An 18,770-nucleotide genomic window follows, 5' to 3' on the forward strand; every position below is an offset into this window, starting at 1 on the left:
TGGTTAAGCCAGAGGTGGACTCATCTACACGTGCTCTGCCTCACCTTGTTTCCAAGACCCGATCCGATGCAGGTGTGTCTACACCTGCTCCCCTTCCCCGGGCTGGGCCTGACTTGGTGGAGGTGGAGGCTGCCCCAATGGCCAGGCTGTGTTTGAGCTCTGTTGTGTCTCCAGGAGGACACCAAGAGAAACCCAGAGGGGAGCCTTCAGCAGGTGCCCCTGGACATCACTCGGGGGAGCCCCCCCCACCAGGCTCTGTTCAAGCACCCAAGAAGAAGAGAGTGCGATTTTCCACGGCCGTGCCCAGCCCTGAGGAGCCAGGTTTGGGAGAAACCTCAGGCCCACCCTCACCAGCCACAGCCCGGCCCGCGTCTCCCAGGACAGCAGCCGGGGGCCGAGACAGGCCTGGAGGCTGGGATGCCATGGCAGTCGGGCCCCGGTCCCCCCAGCCTCGGATCCTCAAACACCTGCCTTCCCCTCCCCCCTCTGCCTCTGTGGGGTCTAGGCCCAGGCGCAGCTTTGCAGTGACCCTCCCAGAGGCCTACGAGTTCTTTTTTTGTGACACTATTGAGGAGGAGGATAAAGATGCCGTGGAGGCGGCAGAAGCTGACCAGGCGCTGGCCGGAGTACAGTGGCCGGACACGTGCGAGTTCTTCTTCCAGGACCGCCGAGCCCAGAGGTCAGGGCACTGGGGGGGGGTACTCCGTGGCCCACCCCCCACAAGCTGAGCCTGTGCCAGCCTGTCCGCCTGGAGACCCCGTGCCCATCTCCATCCCCGAGGCCTATGAACACTTCCTTGGGGAGGACGTGTCGGGGGGCGTGCTAGAGCTGGCTGCCCTTCTCCAGCTGCAGGCCACAGAGCCCCCCGGGTCGGTCCCCTGGGGAGTGGGGTCTGGAACCTCACCAGAGCCTAGCCCAGTCACAGCAGAGCAGCTCAGCCTGGCAGTCGGGCAAGCAGGTGAGTGTCGCGTGGGCCCCGGGGCTGTCCAGGTCCCGGGAACGTAGTGTCCAGAGAGTTCAGCCAAGCAGGTGAGTGTCGCGTGGGCCCCGGGGCTGTCCAGGTCCCGAGAACGTACTGTCCAGAGAGCTCAGCCAGGAGGGCTGCTGGGGAGGGGCAGGCTAGGACCCCGGGTCATGAGCCCTTAGGGGGGCCTTAGGGATGATCCGGGAAGGATGGACTAGCTCCTGGCCATCCCAGGACACAGTCCAGGTGGGGTGGATGAGGCCAGACACCACGGCCACTCAGGAACTTGTCTCTGCACTGGCCGTCATTCTGTATCCGGGCCCAGATGACAGCAGTGCCCTGCCCCCGGCCTCTAGCACAGTAGACACCGGGACAGCTCACGCTCAGGCCTTGCTGCCTGCTGGGTCGGGCACTCAATAGACTTTCTCTCACATTTCCCTGCAAGATATTTTACAAACCAGGAAATGGTACCCCAGCGGCAAATCCTGCTGCGGTCAGCTTGACTCAACTGTGCCACACACTACCCTGTGTCCTGGGACGGGGTACTGCACGGAAGAAGTGACTCAGACAGCGTGTCTGGGACAGACGAGCCTGGGTGGAGCCGGAGCACAGAGCATGCTTCTTTTCCCTAGGAGAGCCCCGGGAGCCTCTCACCTCGTTTACCTTCAGCCAGAATGACATGTGCCTGGTGTTCGTAGCCTTTGCCACCTGGGCTGTGAGAACGTCAGACCTGCACACCCCAGACGCCTGGAAAACAGGTTCGGGGGCCCTGGGGGAGGAGGGGGCTGGTGCCCAGGATGACAGCTGGTGTCCAGTCTCGGCTGCCGGGCCAGCAGGGATGAGGGGTGCGTGGAGAGGCACAGATGTCTCCCCTGACCCACCCCTAGTTCCGCCGGCCTCCTCCTGCCCTTGGGGGGCCGGGCCGTGCGCATAGAAGACAGCGGCCAGACCGGAAGGCGGCCGGCACTCAGGAGACTCTCTCATGCTTCTCTTGCAGTCTTGTTGGCCAACATCGGCACCATCTCTGCCATCCACTACTTCCGCCGGCAGGTGGGGCAGGGGCGCCGCAGCCGCAGCCGCAGCCGCAGCCGCAGCCCCAGCCCCAGCCGGTAGGATCCAGGCTCGGTCCAGGAAGACGCAGGACAAAGAAGTGGCCCCAGGGGCTCAGGACGAGGTGCTGCCTCAGGTCTTGCCCTTTGATCCCTGTGTCCTGTGGCATCTAGGAAGGAGCCAGTGTCCTCGGTCCTGGCTCCCTTGGATTCCACCCAAAGGTCTAGCCAGCGGCTGAGGCCACGGCTGTGCTCCACACCTGGAAAGAGGGAGATTCTGGAAGGCTGGGTGGGTAGGGCTGAGCCAGGAGCTGGTTAGTAAGGTGGCCAGATTAGCAAATAAAAACATAGGGTGTCCGGTGAAACTCGCATTTCAGACATGCAGTATTGGAGATTGTACTAAATTACGCGTGGCTTATCCGAAATCAAATTTGACGGGGTGTCCTATGTTTCATTTGGCGAGCTGGGGTGAGAAGCAGGACAAAGCGTTGGAAACTAGAAGGTGTCAGTGCAGCAGCAAGGCTGCAGCTGGAAATCCGGGCAGGGGGCAAGGGCGAGGAGACTGGGTGGCCTTCAGGTGGAGGGGGGTGTCCCAGAGACTATCTGCCCTGTTTACAAGTGGGCTGGGGTAGTGAAAACCTCTGAGGCCTCTTTGACCCCTGAACCCCGGGGGCGTGTGGCCAAGGCCTTCTTGGCTCCTGAGACCGTGAGCGGGAACCCATAGGGGCCTATAGGAGGGCGGCCCTAGCAGGGTGAGGGTCTGTAGGGCAGAGGCTGGAGCCCCTCCTGTGGGGAACCCTGGACGAGGCACAGGGGCAGAATATGGTGGTGTCAGGTAAAGGGACTGAACATTTGGGGTTGTCCCGGGGCTTTGAGGAGCCAGAGATGGGGCAGGAGCGCGGGTGGGAGGCTGGTGGCGGCAAAGCAACGGAGGCTACCAAGCTGGGTGCCGGGTCGGCATGTGCACAGGGTCCCCAGGACAGGGGACTTCTGGCTGCTGAGTGGAAAACGCGGGGACACGCAGCACAAATAAAATCTTTATCTTTATGTTTAGTCTCTTGTCAGTTTCTCCCAGCCGGCCGCAGTCCACTCGCATTTGCCCAGAACACCCTCCTGCCTCTGCTTGTGATGTCTCAGACTTCGCTGACCTCCTACCCTTGTGCTCTCTGACCTCACGTGCTCTGACCCTCACTAATCTTTCTCAGCCCTCTGGCCTTCACACCTACGCTGTTCTCCCACCCCCAGGTAAAGCCTGCACCAAGTGGCCTCCCTCCCCGTGTCTTCCCTGGAGGAATGGTTCAAGTTTGGTCCCTCCATGCATCCTGCTCTGATCTGTGTCTGACCTGAGCAGTGTCACCAGGCCATCTTCGGTATGAGGCCCTCTGCCTGGCCCCTCCAGAGCCCAGGGAAACTCAGAGTTCTGGAGACCCCTGCACCCTGCTGGGGTCAGACACTGACTCAGCCTTCGATGGCGTTCAGGTATTGGATGCTGGTCAGCCTGTGGCCCTACAAAGAAAGACCCAGCTCTGCTGCAGACCCCCCACTCCCGGCTTAATGCTGGCGGGTAGTCCCAAGAACCAGCCGGCCCAGGGGCCATCAGATCCACTGGATGAGCCCCCCCACCAGCCTCAGGTGCTCCGCGGGGCCAGCGCTTGTGGGAAGGAGATGAAGCTTTGTCCCAGATGTTGTCATAGCTCCTGAGGGGATGGCCACCTGGTGGGGGGGACAGAGATGCATGTGCCTTCGGGAAGCAACACCCAGAGCTCCCCTCAGAAAGAGGCAAGGGCCTTCACTCACCTGAGGGAGGCGGCAGGGGGTCGGGTGAGACTTCTCTCCCAGGGGAGACCTGGGGACCCCAACCACAAGTCTGAGATCTGAGCCCTGGGGGGGACGCTTGGAGACCAATCTGCCAGACGAATCTGCCAGATCCCACCCCTACCTTTTCCTCCCGCATCTACCCTTCCTACAGCCTCCTCCCAGCCTGCTGCTGCTTCCTGTCCTTGACCTGCCATATCTTCCCTGTTTCCGTCTGTCCTGCTCCCCCAGGGTCCCCGAGGCCACACACTGTTTCCACCTCCCCGCAGAACCCTTTGCCCAGCAGGGGTGGGTGCTGCTACTCACATGCTGAGGGGAGTCTGGGGGTGGTGGACCCTGGCCCTGGACAGAGCCTCGGTGCCGCTGAGAGGCTCGCGGCTGCAGGGCTCCCTTCTTGGAGAGCAAGTGGGGACCACAGAGCCCAGAGCTGGGGTCAGAGACAGGCACAGACACAGGGACCGAGGGGAATGCGCTCGAGGACTCAGGTCCAAGCGAGCTCTGCATCGCGCTGAGGAACTGCAAGAAAGGGGTGGTGACCTGAGGCTCTGGACCAGAACCTCGGTAGAGCCGAGGGAATCCCTGTCCCCGAAATGCCTTGGCCTCTCATCATGGCTGAGTGGACCTCAGGCTGTGGACACACCCAGCCCTGTCCGTCCCCCACAGGGAACTGACCTCATCCAGGCCCTGGACATCTGTGATCTTGTGGTAGGAGGTAGCAGGTGGTGTGTAGGGATCGGCATAGAGCGGGGACCGTGGGGCCTCCGGAGGCTGGTCTCGGGCCTCGGGGTTGCCCTCCGGGCTGTGCTTGCTCAGCTGCAGGCAAGAGGCGGGAGGGACAGGTTTCCTGAAGAGGAGGTGGCCTGAGTCCTCCCTTCTCTGAGCAAGAAGGCCTCTAGGTGGCTCCAGGGCCACCTGGGCCTGAGAAATGGAGGCCAGGGAGATGAAGGGTGGGATGGAGAACTGGGTCAGCGTGCTGGGCTCACCTTGGTCAGGTCCAAAAACAACGAGGTGGCCTGGCCGGGCCCCTCAGCCCGGGCCTTGTTCCTGGGTGACCGACTGCTGCTGCTCCGTCTCAGCTCTGCCCTCTGCCTGCTGGTGCTGGTGCCGCCAGGGTTGGCCTGGTCCTGTGGGGACCAAAGACCTTCCAGAAGGTTCCCTAGGGCCCTGGCCCACCCAACCCCACGAGGCTGCACAAAGTTCCCTTCAGTCTGAGTCTCCTCCCCTGGGGAACTAGGGTCCTGCTTGAAACGGGGTGCCATGGGGGTCCAGGTTCCCCAACACAAACTGTCCTCGTGACTCCCTGCCCCCTTCTTCTGCCTATCCCTCCCCACTCCCAGATGCTCACAGGCACAGGCTGGGCGGGGCAGCCTGTGGTGGGCGGCACCGAGGATTCAGGGAGAGAGTGGCTGGTGTGCGTGGACGGGGGTGCTGGGCACCCTGAGCCCCAGCTGGTTCGTCCATCTGAGGAGAGCGAGCCTCGGCCACCACCCATGACCTGGACACCAGGGGGCAGGCAGAGGGGAGGTGAGACAGACAGCAGGACCCCTCTCCCTCCCCACCCACCCTTCTGCCCAGAACCTGAGAGGTGGGTGCAGCATCTGTCCTTGCTGGCCCCTCACCTGTGTGGACACCCGCAGCCCTGGGAAGCTCTCAGGGCCAGGCAGTGGGGGAGCTCCGTCCCTGTGGGAGACCGTCTGCAGGCAGAGCAGCCAGTGGCTGTAGTCCTCGTAGCTGGCACACAGCACGCGAATGGTGTTGATGAGACGGCCTAGCACACAGACACTGTGAGGGGGCCTGGCAACAGAAGCCCCCTGCAAGGCCCCACTGAAGAGCTGGGGCACCCGGGAGGCCCACGCCCTCCCTCCCAGCCCAGGCCTCCACCCACCTTCGATGAGGAAAGAGCGGATCTGCTTCTCCTTCTCCTCCAGGTTGATGTGGATGGCGCTGAGTGGGAGCTCCCCCTGTGGGGGCAGTGATGAAAGACGGAGCCTCAGTCTGGGGTGGGTGCAACCCTGTGCCTCTGCCTGGGCCCATAATTCTGTCTCACCCTCCAGAGCCGGGCTGGGCCCTCAGAGCACAGGCAGAGGGCAAGGCAGGCTGAGGCTGACATCCCTGAGGGAGGTCAGTGCTCCCCGTCTCTCCTGAGGGATACCTTTACCCCTGGACTCTGGGTGGGGCCTCCATCAGCCAATGGCAGGCACAGATGGATGCTTCTGGGGACTGGTCCCCTGGGTCACCTATTAAGACTGGGGCTAGGGTGGGAGGGATCATGCAGGAGACCCCTGTATGTTCCTCAGTGACTGAGGGTAGAAGGTTACTGTGATACACATGACAGACACACTCCAGCTCGAGAGGACCCCCCCCCCCCACACACACACACACACTGGAAAATGTCCGCTCGGAGGTATAGGCCCCTCTCAGAGATACTGGGGGCCAACATAAGAGTGCCTCCCAGGAGGGGTTCTGCCCCCATGCACCCTGCCTCGGTGACGGTCCTGCTGGCGGTGGAGGATGCTCTAGGATAATAAGGGGTCCTACGCAGGGGTCCCTCCTTAGCCACATCGCAGCTGAGACCAGACTGACCAGGGCAGCGGGCCAGGTGGGTGGGGCCAGCACACTCTGTCCCAACAGGCCCCGAAATACAGGTTCCTCCGGAGCCACTGCCCTCTCCCACCCCCACACACAGGGTGTCTCCCTGGGGCAGGTCCACAGTGGGGAGGGACCCACCTTAAAGCAAAGCCCATCTGCTTCCTCAGAGAAAATGGCCAGTGATGTTGGGTACAGGACCAAGAGCCGGTCCCACTGTTCCTGCAAGGGAGTCAAAGGCAGAGGGGGGGCTCGACCAGTGTGTGCGAGGGCCTGGACCCCATTCCTCACCCCTCCCCCATCTTTTGTCCCCTCCTCCATTCCCCCTCCCATCCATCCTGTGCCCCCATGTCTTCATCCCTGTGGCCCCATCTCCTGTCACCCCTGGGTCCCCCCGCCTCCCACGCACCTGTGAAGGCAGATGCTGAAGCTTGACCCTCGAGGCACAGATGGCACTACCCACCATCTGACGCCCCGATGCTGTCCGCAGGCGGGTCAGTCTGCGCTGTAGAGTCCAGGGCAGCTCGTCCTCAGGGAGGCCCTAGTGGAGGGGGGTCAGGGGCAGGCAGAGGGTGTGGGCGCAGGGGGGATGGAAAGGGGGGTGGGGGTTCCTGGCACTCACCTGCGGGGGCGATGAGTGGCAGTGCTGCAGCCCTCCCACGAGGGCCATCTGCTTTTCCAGGTGGTACAGCCAGCGGCCCAGCTCAGCCTGGCTGGAGCAGAGCACGAGAAGGGGAGCAGGCAGCGGGCCTGGGGGTGGAGGAGTGGAGCGGGCTGGGCCAGCAGCCCACAGGATAGGCCCTGCCCGAGGGATCCATGGGCACCCCAAGGCCTGGAACAGGAGGAGCCTGTGACACCATCTGGGACCATCGGCCACTAACAGGGCCACATTCACAGCCCTGGAGGTCCCCTACCCGCTACCTTGCACCCCTGCCCAGCAAATGCTCATGGGCACACTGGAGGAAAAGCCAGGATCCCCCAGTGCACTCAGGGTCCCTCCGTTGTTCTGAAGCTCAGCCAGACCGAGGTCCCTGAGCAGCCCCAGCTAGAGGTCCCTCCTGGGGGCCAGGTCCACTCATGCCCCCCACACACCTGTGATCTGGAAGGCATGCTCTCTGGATCCCTCGAGCGGGCAGACACTCAGCTCCACCAGTGGTAACAGCCCCTGCCAGAGCACGTGGGGGAGAGGAGGGCTGGGGGACCCCGAGTGGGACGTGGACACCCGCCTCCCAGGAGGCTGCTCTCTTCCTCTACCCCTAGCCTCCGCCCTTTGCCTGTTTCCCCGCACCTGGAAGGTGAGTCCTTTGGAACCATGGGCCTGGAAGTACAGGTAAGAGGGGAACAGCTCCAGGAAGCAGTCGCTGATGTCCTGGGGGAGAGCAGGGCTGCCGGTGTGACGGGCTGGGGGTCAGGCCCCGGGCTGGTACCCGAGCACCCCTGCCCCCTCCCCGCTCGGCCCGGCCTGACCCCACCTGGCTGTGCTGGAATCGCAGCTGGACCTTGGCATAGTGTATAACCTTGCCCAGATTCCTCACAGGCACCCTCCGCCGCCCCTTCTTGAACACACTCAGGAACGGCTGCTCTAGATTTTCTCGCTGGCTCTCCAAATCTGGGATGTCCTGTGGGGAGCAGAGCTCAGGGGAGGGGGCCTGACCTGGGACCAGCTGCCCCGCCCATACACACCCCTACAGTTACACAATACAAAGGTTAGGAACACACACACACACCATCGCTCATAGGTACAGAACCGTACACACACTCACAGCTTCTTAACGTGGAAATAGCGGGAAGGTACACACACGAGCGAACACTGCCTGCCAGTCATAAAATTACATGGCCCGGTGGTAGAGACAGCGAAGTCTGAACTCAGCGGAGATCCAACCCTCATTTTAGACATTTCCTCAGCTGCATACCCTCGTGTCAGTTACTCAGCCTCCAAAGACTTGTCGGTCAGAGGGGTTTGGGGGCATCTGACGGAGACGGTGCTCGAAACACTCCCATGCTTGTAGTGTTGGCTGTAAATGTTTAATACCTGGTTCTACAAAGTGGGGGAGGCGATTTCGATGTAAATACTCCCACCATGGCCCATTTCAAACTACCAGCATGTCAGTGACTGGGGAGCCAGAAAAAGATGCATCAGATCAGCCCTTGAGAGTCTGTGCCGACAGCTTTGGCACACCACAGCGGGCCCCTTCACCTCACCCACAGAGAAGCCCAAGGTCCTGGAAATGGCTCAAAGGGTCCCCTGTGATCTGCCGCCTCCTGTAGTCCTATTCTCTCATATCAGGCACAGGCTGCCTCAGGGCCTTTGTACTTGCTGTCCCTCTGCCTGGACTACTCAGGCCAACTCTCTTCTCACCCATCAGGATTTGGCTCAGATATCACCTTCTCTAGGAGATCGCTTCTGGGTAACTTTGTAACCTTCCCTGATCCCTCTGCACACCTTTCCTCCTTTACTTTTCTCCTTAATGCCACCACATCTGACTTATCATATCTTTTACTTGTTATCTGGCTCTGTCACAGGGATGGGAATATCAAGAGAATGGGGTCTTTGTCTATTTTGCCCACTGCTGTATCCCCAGGGCCTAGGCCAGGCCTGGGATGCGCTGGAGGTTCAATGCCTGTCTGTTGAGGGGAGGGGTTGTCAGTGCCCACACACACTTAGCTGATTCTGGCACACAGGGGATCCTCTGTAGTCGGGGGCGTTAATCATCAGATTGGGAGTCGGATAGGGATGGGTGTTGACCTGACACCCTGGCTGGAAGGGCTGAGGTCTAGGGGCTCAGGGGCGAGTTGGGGCCATGCTTCATTTGGGTGCTAGCAGGGACCATCTCAAAGGCTGCTGAGTCCTGGCCAAGCTAAGCCACCCCTTGGGCAAGCCCAGGAATGTGAACAGGCTCACGGCTTCCTGGCCTCCCTGACTCTGGGTGGGGCCTCCTGTACCCACACCCAGTGTGGGGAACAGCTCAGGGATGGGACCCATGAAAATTAGGCCACGGAGCAGGAAGGGCCACACAGCTGTCCCTGTGGCCCGGGCCCAGCCTTAGGGCCCAGGGAGGAGTTAGCTCATAGCTGTGGCAAGGTTGGTTCATTTGTAGGTTCAACCTGCCTGGTCCCCTTTCCTGCTATGTCCTGCCAAAAGAGGACCACCAGGGCCACCACACCTCACGTGACTCCACCAGGGTCACATGATGCGACCACACGGAGGGACTCCAGCCCAGCCCAGCCAGAGCCTGGACAGAGCGCCCTGCCCACTTCTCTGAGGCAGCATGGTTTCTCAAGCCAGCACTTTGCCTGCGGAGAGCCCTGGGACCACAGAGGGCAAGAGAGGGGACAGGGGTGGGCTTCCCAGCCTGAGAGGAACACGTTGGAAAGGTGAGCTCTGGAAGCCCACACCAGCTGCTAGGCCTCAAAGGGGCAGTGCGAGGACAGAGGGATGCAGGGCGTGGGCCCTGGCCCAGAGTCACAAATGTTACTGCTTCTGTGTCTCCCAAGAAATTGGAGGCTCATTTCCCTCGTGTGCCGGGGTTTCTGCACATAGCAGAGCCTCACCCCCACCCGGTGCTATCCAAGCTGGGGAAGAGGGCTTGGGGGTCTCTCCCCACTCAGCTAACCCTTAGCCTCAAGGAGGTGGGCAGGGTGAGAGGGGGTGGAATTCAGTTCAGAGGCGGGCCTAGCACACGGGAGCCACATCCCTGCTGTGTGGCCTTGCAGGGGGGGGGGGGGGGGGGGCACAGTGGGCTGCTGTGGAATGAGGCAGCAGTGGATGCCGAGATACCCCCTGGGAGAAACAGGTCCAGAGTAGGTGAGAGGCTGGCTCCCTGTTCACCTAAAGCCTCTTCCTCTCAGAGTAATGACAGAGGGTGGGGGTTCACAGCCACACCACCACCGTGACACCCGCGCCCACGCGGCGACATAGATACATGTGCTTGGTCCATCTTGAATATGCCTGGACATGCTGTCCCGCGCCCAAGTCCTGGGGGTGGGCAGACACCACAGGTACGGTTCTGAGCGGACAGCCTGACCTTGGGGCCCCCTCCCGCGTAGCAGAGAGACTCCTGGAGGCCCCGCCTGTGGCCCGCCCCTGCCCGGTGCTCCCTCGCCCCACTGACTCAGTGTCTCTCAGTTTCGCTCTCCACTCAGACTTTCGGCCGCATGAGCTCCCTAGGGTGGGGCAGCGTCTGCTTCCTCACCTCACTCGGGATCTGACTCCCCCCAGGCTGAGGGGGTAAGACCCTGGGCCGAGCGAAGATAGGACAGGCACACACAGCCACTCGGAGACCACCGCCACCGCACCCCTGTGAGCTGGGACACGCCCACCCGCCTGCTCACCGTCCCAGGGACGTAGTAGAAGATCTTGTCAGCAGTGGCGTCCCCGTCAGGACCGGCCTCGGTGCCAAACAGGCCAGCCAGCTTCCTTGCGCCATCCTCTCTGGGGACAAGTGAAGTGGGGCTCACAGCCTGGCCCCAGAGGCAGACTGAGGGACACCCTGTGACCTAGTGGCCGAGGCTGAGCTCCCCCCTCCCCCGCCCTCACCTATTTCCCTTCAGCGAGGGCTTTCTGGAGAAGGAGGCCCGGAGCCTCCTAGGGGCCTGAGGGACGCAGTGGCTGTTCCCCATGGGCGGCGGGAGTGGCGTGCCCCAGTGGAACAGGTCGACCGGTCTGTGTCCCTCGGTACTGAGCCTCACGTCCCGCCTCCCAGGCGGGGCTCTGGGAAGTCTTGCCCTATACCTAAGGGCCGGACGAGGGTGGAGCCTTTCTGGGAGGGACCCACCCTTCCCTGGGCCCAAGCCTTTCAGCTCTCTGCCCTGGTCCTCCACACACACAGGCTAGGCTGGAGTTGGGGTGGGGGTAGGGGTGTGGGGGGTGGGAAGAGTCTTCTCCCGGGGTCCAGCCAAGAGAACCCACCTTGGCCTCCAGTCTGTACAGCAGTCGCCTCGAAGGCCTGGTTTATGAGTATGTGGCCTGCCAACACTCAGGTTGGGGTTGCCTGGGGCTGGAGCTCCGTGAGCCCAAGGATCCCCCCCTCTCTCCCCTGCCTGATACAACCCCTCCCCACTGAGAGCACACATCCTGTTTCCACCCAAATGCCATTGAGTCACCACTGACTAAGGGGGTGTGTGCTTACTCTCAGCTGCTGAAACAGGAGTGTGCAACTTTAGGGAAGGGGAAGCCAGGACCCTCCCCCAACCTCTCCGTCCCTGGCCAATGCCCAGAAAGGAGGCCACAAACCTCCTGGGTGTCCCCAGGACCATGGTGGTGAGGCAGGGGTAATGCTGTGTACACCCACCCCCCTCTCCAGAGCCTGGGATGATGAGATGGGACCATGAAGGCCTCTCCGGACCGTGCTGACAGCAAACCACACTCCTGGCCGGGTGCTTGTCCACAACATCGCCTCCCTGTCCCACCTGGATGTGACGATGCTGCCTCAAAGCCCCCAGCTGCCAGCGCAGAGCCTCCCCCAGCCGCACGCCTGTCCCCGCGCCCTCCCGGTCATTCCAGGCAGGACCCCAAAGGGTGGAGATGTACGCTCAGCCTCAAGCCCACAGAGCCCCAGAAACATGTTTATTGTTCAAGTTGGCTCATATTGCTGTGTGGGGTCTGTGGCACGCTTGTGCTCAGCTCAGTGCAGGATCCAGAAAAGACACCATGCCCACGAGAAGGAAGCCTGCTGCTTCATGACTTCCTTGGGAGTGTGCCTGGCTGGGCATGGTAGGGGTGGTGTGCAAAGCCCAGGCTGGAAGGGTCTGCACCTGCGCAGAAAGCCCCCACCCCACTAACCCTGGCCTGCTGCTCTGCATCTGCCCCTCAGTCCATCTAGGTCTGCAGAGTCTGAGTTCACCCCTGACCCATCTCTCCCTGGTGCCCCCAGTGGGGCCGCAGGACTCAGGGGAAGGCAGCTTGGTCCCAGAGACACAGGACACTTCAAGGGGAAACTGTAAACTGGTGGGTGCTGCGCTGCTCATCGATCAATAAACAATGAATAAACCAACCATTAAGTAAATAAACGGTACACACACAAACACTGAGGAACGAACACAGAAATGGACAGCCTCGACGCAGAGAGACATGGACACACAGGGCAGGACTTTCCCGGTGGGGGTCGAGCACCCCGCCCCCGACACACGAGGCGCTGGGGCCACCCCTTGGGGCTTAAGGCATGTGGGAGGCCGCGGGGCCGGGTCTCTGTGCAATCCGCGCGGCGGCTCAGAGGCTGGTGGACGACACGGACAGCGTGGGTGAAGAGGGCGGCGGGAAGTTGAGCAGCTCGAGCACCGCCGCGCCCACGCTGCTGCGCCGCGTGAACATGCAGGACGCGGCCACCCACTTGTTGGTCCTCGGGTTATACTTCTCGATGGAGTTGAGGCTGGAGCTGCCATCGTTGCCCCCCACCGCGTACAGCCAGCCGTCCATGGCCACTAGGTCGTGGGTGCTCCTAGAGGCGTGGGGGTGGGGTCGCGGTGGTGAGCCTTGGGGGTGGGGCCAGGGAAGAGCTTCTGGGGGCGGGACCAGGGAGGCGCTTCTGGGGTGGGACCAGGGGCGGAACTTCTGGGGGCGGGGACCTGGAGCTGGCGGAGGGGGCGGGGGTCCAGATGGGAGGGGTCGGCACACCCCACAGGGGTGAGGCCCTAAGACCTATCTGCCAGGCCCTGGTAGGTGGTGGTGACGACCCCCGGGCTGTGGAGGAGGGGCGAGCGCACCTTCGGATGTTCATGGGTGCTACACTCTCCCAGGCACCCGCCTTAGGGCTGTATCTCTCCACAGAGTTGAGGCAGCTGGTGCCATCATTGCCGCCGGCCACGTAGAGAGCCCCCTCCAGCACGGCCACCCCTGCTGAGCTTCGTCGGCTCAACATGGAAGCCACGGGCGTCCACGCGTTTACCTGTGGTTGAGGAAAGTGGCTGGGGGCAGACCCACCACAAGCGCAGACCCCTACTCCGGGGCAGGGTATCTGTGCGAAAGGGATGGGATGCAGAGGGTTGACCCTCTGGGTGACATGGGTGACCAGAGCGATGACCTCAAATAGCTCTTAGAAAGGGAAATCAATGTGAGGGTTCGTACCTGGGGCTCATACTTCTCCACAGTTGCCAGGTGCGATGAGCTGTCGTAACCACCCACCGCGTACAAGTTCCCATCTGCAGAGAGTCAACATACCCACGGCGTGCTTGCTACTTGTGGGGTCCTCAGGGTGGGGGCAGGTAGGGGTGGGGGTGTGGGCACTACACAAAGCAGGCTCTGTCACCCACCAAGCATGGCCACACGCACGTATCGCCTCCGGGTGCTCATGGCAGCGATGGACGTCCATGTTCCCGTCAGAGGGTCATAGCGCTCAGCACTGTGGACACCAGGTCTGCTACTGACCTTGAGCAGTGGCAGAAAGGCTGCCCTGGTTCCAGGACCTGCCCTCCCCTACGGAATGACTACAGTCCCATGCTGGGCAGTCACAGAGACTGACCCCAGAATCCCACTGCAGCAAGAAGCAGGCCTTCTGGGTGGGCATGAGCCACTGGCTGGCTGCCTGAAAGACCCTGGGCAAGTGTCCACGTGGGCCCAGCCCCTGGGCTGCTGGGAAGAACTTGAGAGGAAAAGAAAGGGCAGCTGGGCTGGTGCAGATGGAGAAGCCCAGGGCACCGGGTGACTCGAGTCAGGTGGGATCCCTCTTTGCTCCCCTCAGGCATGACTTCTGCAATCCTGATGCAGCCACACCTACAGCCAAACCAACCCCAAGAGGCCACCCGGCCCTGACCCCGGCCACTACCTGTTGAGGCAGGAGGCCCCATCGTAGCCACCAGCTGCATACAGGAGCCCATGCAGGGCGGCCACACCCAGGCAGCTGCGCCTTGTGCCCATGGACACCTCAGGCTGCCAGGTGTTGGTCACGGGGTCGTACGACTCTACGGTGGCCAGGTCTGAAGTCCCATCGTAACTAGGGGAGGGGTCCGTTGCCGGTCAGGATTGGCCCAGCGGGTATATGCTGAGCCCCTGACCCCAGACCAGCCTCCACACTTACCCACCCACGGCATACAGCCGGTTCCCAACTGCTGCCACGCCCACCCGGGCCCGGCGCGTGGACATGGAGGCCACCACGTGCCAGCGGTCAGTGCGTGTGTCGTATGCTTCACAGTCCCCGTGGATGGCGAACAGGCTCCCTCCACCTAGGGATGGGGAGGTGACAGGGCAGGACAAGGGGCCCCAGGGAGGCAATGGGCTGGGGGTCTCTAGCATAGGTCAAGGTCAAGAGTATGGGGGCTTGAAGCGTGGGTGGGGGTGAGGATTGGTGAGCGGGTCACACCACTCGGGGTCCTCCGTAGGCTGACAAGAGGAGCCGGTGTGGGGTGGCTGCAGGATGTGACCAATATAACGTGGGGTAGGCTTGCACTGGCTTACAGATAGAAGGCATAGGTCAGGGATGGGAGGGGAGAAGGGGGTGATGTGGGGGGCGTGGAAACCAGGGGACACGATAGGTGAACATACCCACAGCAAAGAGCACAGGGCCAGCACCCTCACAGCGCCGGGGCCGCGTACGGCTGGTGCCCAGAACGCCCCTCTGCTCAGGCAGCAGGTGGAACTTGAGGGCCTCAATGAGCAGGTCCTTGCAGTCAGGGTGGTGCCTCACCAGGCTCTCGGCATCCACATGGCCCAGCAGGAAGTCCCGGCTCAGCAGGGGCAGGCGCACACACTTCATCAGCTGGGGGGTGCAGGGGGTGCCATGGTCAGGGGGCAGGCCCCAGCGAAGAGACTCACTCTCAGACACCCTGGACCCTTCCTGAAACACGTGCCTGCATCACTCCTGTGAAGGGTCTCTGGACACGGCAGAGCCCAGGTGCACCCAGGCCCTCAGCCACTGTGCAGCCCCTCCCGGGTACGCCGGGCCCCCCCAGGCGCTGGCCTCACCCTTGGGACATGCTGTCTCCGAGAGTCCACGTCATGCTTGACCCAGCTCAGGACGGCACGGTAGACGTCCTCCTCCGAAGGCACGTTCAGGCTGTCGCTGGAGACCAGTTCCAGCACCTGGGGGTGGGGACCCTCAGACCTGAGATCTGGGGAGGGTCTTGGGGGCCCATGGAGCCCTGAAGGTGCCTGGGAGGGAGAGTCTGATAGGGAGCCCAGAGTTCCTATGAGAAGGGGCCAAGCAAGGTCAGGAGCCACGGATTTGGTTCCTGGGGACCTAGGCCCAGAGCAGTCCTGGGGATGTGGAACCAGGGACTAGAGGTTGTAGGCAGGGGTGTGGTCAGGGCAGGATGGGATCAGAAGTCAAAGGCTGAACGCTTAGGTGGGTCAGAAAATGGGGATGAGGTTGTGGGGCTTGGTCAGGGGATGGGTCGTGAGCCTGGAGCGTGGGTCATGGGTTGGGAATAAGGGTTGGGGGCGGGGGGAGGGGGGCAAAGGGCCAGGTCTTAAGGGCCAAGATGAAGGGAGCCAGGGGTCTAAGGACGGGGTCTGGGGTCCAGGGTCTAGGGACTGGGTCAGGGTCGAGGCTGTATGCCAGCTGGCACGTTACCTGCTTTAGTGGCAACAGCATGAACTCCTCAGTCTTGGCCACATCCACGAAGTGCTGCAGCACGTACCTGTGTGCTGCCTTGAGCAGGTCACCGCAGGAATGTGTGTCAGCAAAGCCCCGGATGCCCAGGCAGTTGGAGGGGTCGAGCTGACTCAGCAGGAACTTGCAGCAGGCGTCACGGACGCCATTCAGCTGCAGGAGGCTGGCAGCTGGGAGCAGAGTCTGTGGGGTGAGATGAGAGAGAGCCAGGGGAAGAGGGGCGGAGAAACGGGACGTGAGGCACTGAGGGACAGGGAGAGGCACGAGAAGACACCGGGAGCTGAGGCACGAGGCCCAGGAGAGGTGCCGTGAGTTGTGAGATGAGGCACCCTCACCTGTACGTTGCCCTCGCCCACGACGATCTCGGCCGTGTATGCAAACTGCACCAGCTGGTCCAAGGCCTGAGGGTCAATGTCGTGCAGGGTCACGTGCGTCTGGCGGCTCTCACTCATCTCATCTGTGGGGACAGCGGGTCAGGCCGGTCCCTGCCCTGTGAGATCTGCGGAGCCCCCCAAGTGCCCAGACTGGATGTGGTGGTACTTGCTTGTGAACATGGCGTGGAAGTAGGGGCTGCAGGAGGCTAGCACCACCTTGTGTGCTCGGATCTCCTTGGCTGCCACGTGCAGGACGATGTCACACAGGAGGCCACGCTGCCTCATGCGGCTCATGGCCACGAAGGCGTCGTGATAGTGCCGTTTGGAGTTGTGGGACACAGTGTGGCCCTCACGGCTCAGCAGCTGCATTGCACCCTCCGTGGGGGCCGTGGGCCGGGCCTGCCGAGGACGTGCACGCTCTGCCTCTGGGCTGCAGGTGGGTAGTGCCAGGTCAGGGTGCACTCTGCAGGGAGTTGTCCACCCACCCCTGAAACCTCAGGCAGGGCCAGGACACCCAGGAGGTCACCCCTCCGTCCAGCAGCCCGTACCTGGCTTCCATCAAGGACCACCCTCCTCAACTTTTCCTCACGTACGGGGAGCCTCCCTGGAGTCCAGCAAAACTGCCCCGTCCCTGTTCCTAGCGTGAGGTTCAGTCACGCACCTGATGTCGACTGTCGGGCCTATACGGCTTCCTCTGCTGGGACCCTCCTGGCACCGCACTCCCCCCTGCCCAGGTGTACCCATAAGAACCAGGACCCCCTCTGCCTGTGACTCTCCCAAGAACCAGGCTTCCTCTGCCCTCCTTGGGACCAGGTTCTCCTCTGTCTGTGACCGGCCACCGTTCCTGTTTCCCATGAGTCCAGTGTCCTCCGCACGAGCTGGGCACACAGGACGTGCATGAAGCGAAACTGGCTAATGCTGTATGACAGCTCTGAAGAAGACCCCTATGCCCACCATCAGGCCTGACCTCACTTGACCCTCCGGAGCGGCTCCACCCGCCCCTCTCCCCCCCCCCACCCCCAACACGCATCCTGCAGACAAGCCGCCTGAGTCTAAAGAGCGCAGCCAGAATTCAAGGGCGGCGGGAGAGGACAGAGCCTCCGGGAAGCAGCCACCTCTGGACGTCCTGTCCCAGGTCTCTGTGTGCGCGATAAACGGAGGAGGAGTTGTACCCTCCACCGGCCGGCCGAGTCTGCGGGGCGCAGAGGCCACCTCCTCCGGGCAGCCTGCCAGGGTCGGCGCGCGCCCCTCCTTGTCTCCTTCCCGGACCCACTCAGCCCCAGGTCTGGCTTACGGTCCCCAGACCCTCGGCCCACTCACGCCGGCGGCTGCGGCGGCGGTGGCGGCGGCGGCGCCTCCGGCCCGGGCCCCGGACTGCCGTGCTCCGGGCTTTGTGTCCTGCCAGCCGGGCGCTCGCTGCGCGGCTGCATGGTCTCGGCCGCCGGACCCGCCGCGATCCGCGGAGAACGCACAGATGCACGGACGCACTGACGGCTGGAGGGCTGCTAGGCGGTGGCGGCCGGCTCAGCTTCCCTCGGTCCCGCCGCCTGCCCGCAGCCGCTGTTTCTCGGCGCCGCCCGCTCCGCCTCCCGCGCAGCCCGCGTCTTTGGGGACTGAACGAGGCACTCTAATCCTCCCAATGTCTGGGCTCTCTGCCTGCCTCCTCCTCCAGGAAGCCCCCTGGGCCCCGCCCGCCGCCTGTCTAGGAGAAGCCTCACCGACCATCATCCATCCCCGCCAATTCATTCAAGAAGCCCCGCCCCCGTAAGCACCCTGGACCCGAAGCTTGGAAGGCCCTGCTGCCCCTGGGGCCTGAGGCAGCCCAGGACCACATCCTCCCTGACCCTTTGTGACCCCACGCAGACCACTTTGCCTGTCTGGCCTTTGCTGAGTTCGCTCCATGAACCCCTACAAGTACCAGGCCTTGAACTGGGTGGGGCGGGGTAGGGTGTGGTAGGACAGGGGTGCATGGCCTGGGGGACCTGGCAGGAGCCACGGCTGCTCCCAAGAGGGCTGTGGGATCTGGCTGTCCAGGCCCACAGAGCCTTGCCTTTAGGTAGATGGGTGGAGGGAAAGAGGGCACAAGCTGGCCTTCCATCTCCTTTCTTCTCCAGGCAAGGCAAACTTCCAGCCTCTGGGCCTTTGTACCTGCCGTACCGAGGACAGGGCAGAGGAAAAGTGGCCGTTCATGCCCAGCCCCGTATGTGGACTAGGGCTAGTGTATTCATAGGCAAGTTCCCGGCAGAAGACTCACTGGACTGAAGTACAGGCACAATACTTTAAGGAAGACTTGGCCAAACGGACTTCAGTAAGGGCTCTGGGATCTGTCCATTGCCCACCCCCCGCTCCCGCCCCGTGATGTGGCCTGTCCAGTGAAATTGTAATGACTCTCATCATTCTCATCCTCGTTTGATCCGGATGAGACTTGCCTGTCTCTCAG

General features: G+C 62.5%; 3 protein-coding genes across 3 annotated transcripts; 1 reads left to right on the top strand and 2 right to left on the bottom strand.

Moving 5' to 3' along the window:
* The first annotated feature begins 516 nt into the window (after window positions 1-516).
* PERM1 (PPARGC1 and ESRR induced regulator, muscle 1) lies at window positions 517-2,946 on the top strand. Its single transcript, XM_049618347.1, has 3 exons — window positions 517-958; window positions 1,597-1,722; window positions 1,962-2,946. The coding sequence occupies exons 1-3, from the start codon at window positions 586-588 to the stop codon at window positions 2,075-2,077; spliced, it is 615 nt and encodes a 204-aa protein (XP_049474304.1). The 5' UTR covers window positions 517-585; the 3' UTR covers window positions 2,078-2,946.
* A 217-nt stretch (window positions 2,947-3,163) lies between these two features.
* Window positions 3,164-11,232, bottom strand: PLEKHN1 (pleckstrin homology domain containing N1). Its single transcript, XM_049618348.1, is given in 16 exon segments — window positions 3,164-3,633; window positions 3,635-3,726; window positions 3,811-3,859; window positions 4,135-4,344; window positions 4,501-4,641; window positions 4,812-4,952; window positions 5,174-5,323; window positions 5,448-5,596; window positions 5,714-5,789; window positions 6,556-6,636; window positions 6,824-6,955; window positions 7,037-7,164; window positions 7,507-7,783; window positions 7,887-8,033; window positions 10,747-10,846; window positions 10,952-11,232. Coding segments are annotated over 16 exon segments (1,980 nt in total). The 5' UTR covers window positions 11,035-11,232; the 3' UTR covers window positions 3,164-3,609.
* A 639-nt stretch (window positions 11,233-11,871) lies between these two features.
* Window positions 11,872-17,858, bottom strand: KLHL17 (kelch like family member 17). The gene is made up of 12 exons (XM_049618349.1): window positions 17,651-17,858; window positions 16,501-16,760; window positions 16,292-16,413; window positions 15,918-16,139; window positions 15,311-15,427; window positions 14,891-15,104; window positions 14,427-14,571; window positions 14,175-14,342; window positions 13,663-13,751; window positions 13,478-13,551; window positions 13,117-13,298; window positions 11,872-12,851 (listed from the first exon to the last, which is right to left on the bottom strand). Exons 1-12 carry the CDS (start codon window positions 17,758-17,760, stop codon window positions 12,623-12,625), a joined length of 1,932 nt encoding a protein of 643 aa, XP_049474306.1. The 5' UTR covers window positions 17,761-17,858; the 3' UTR covers window positions 11,872-12,622.
* Window positions 17,859-18,770: the final 912 nt, after the last annotated feature.

This window comes from Panthera uncia, assembly GCF_023721935.1.
Source record: "Panthera uncia isolate 11264 chromosome C1 unlocalized genomic scaffold, Puncia_PCG_1.0 HiC_scaffold_4, whole genome shotgun sequence".
NCBI classification, from domain to species: domain Eukaryota; kingdom Metazoa; phylum Chordata; class Mammalia; order Carnivora; family Felidae; genus Panthera; species Panthera uncia.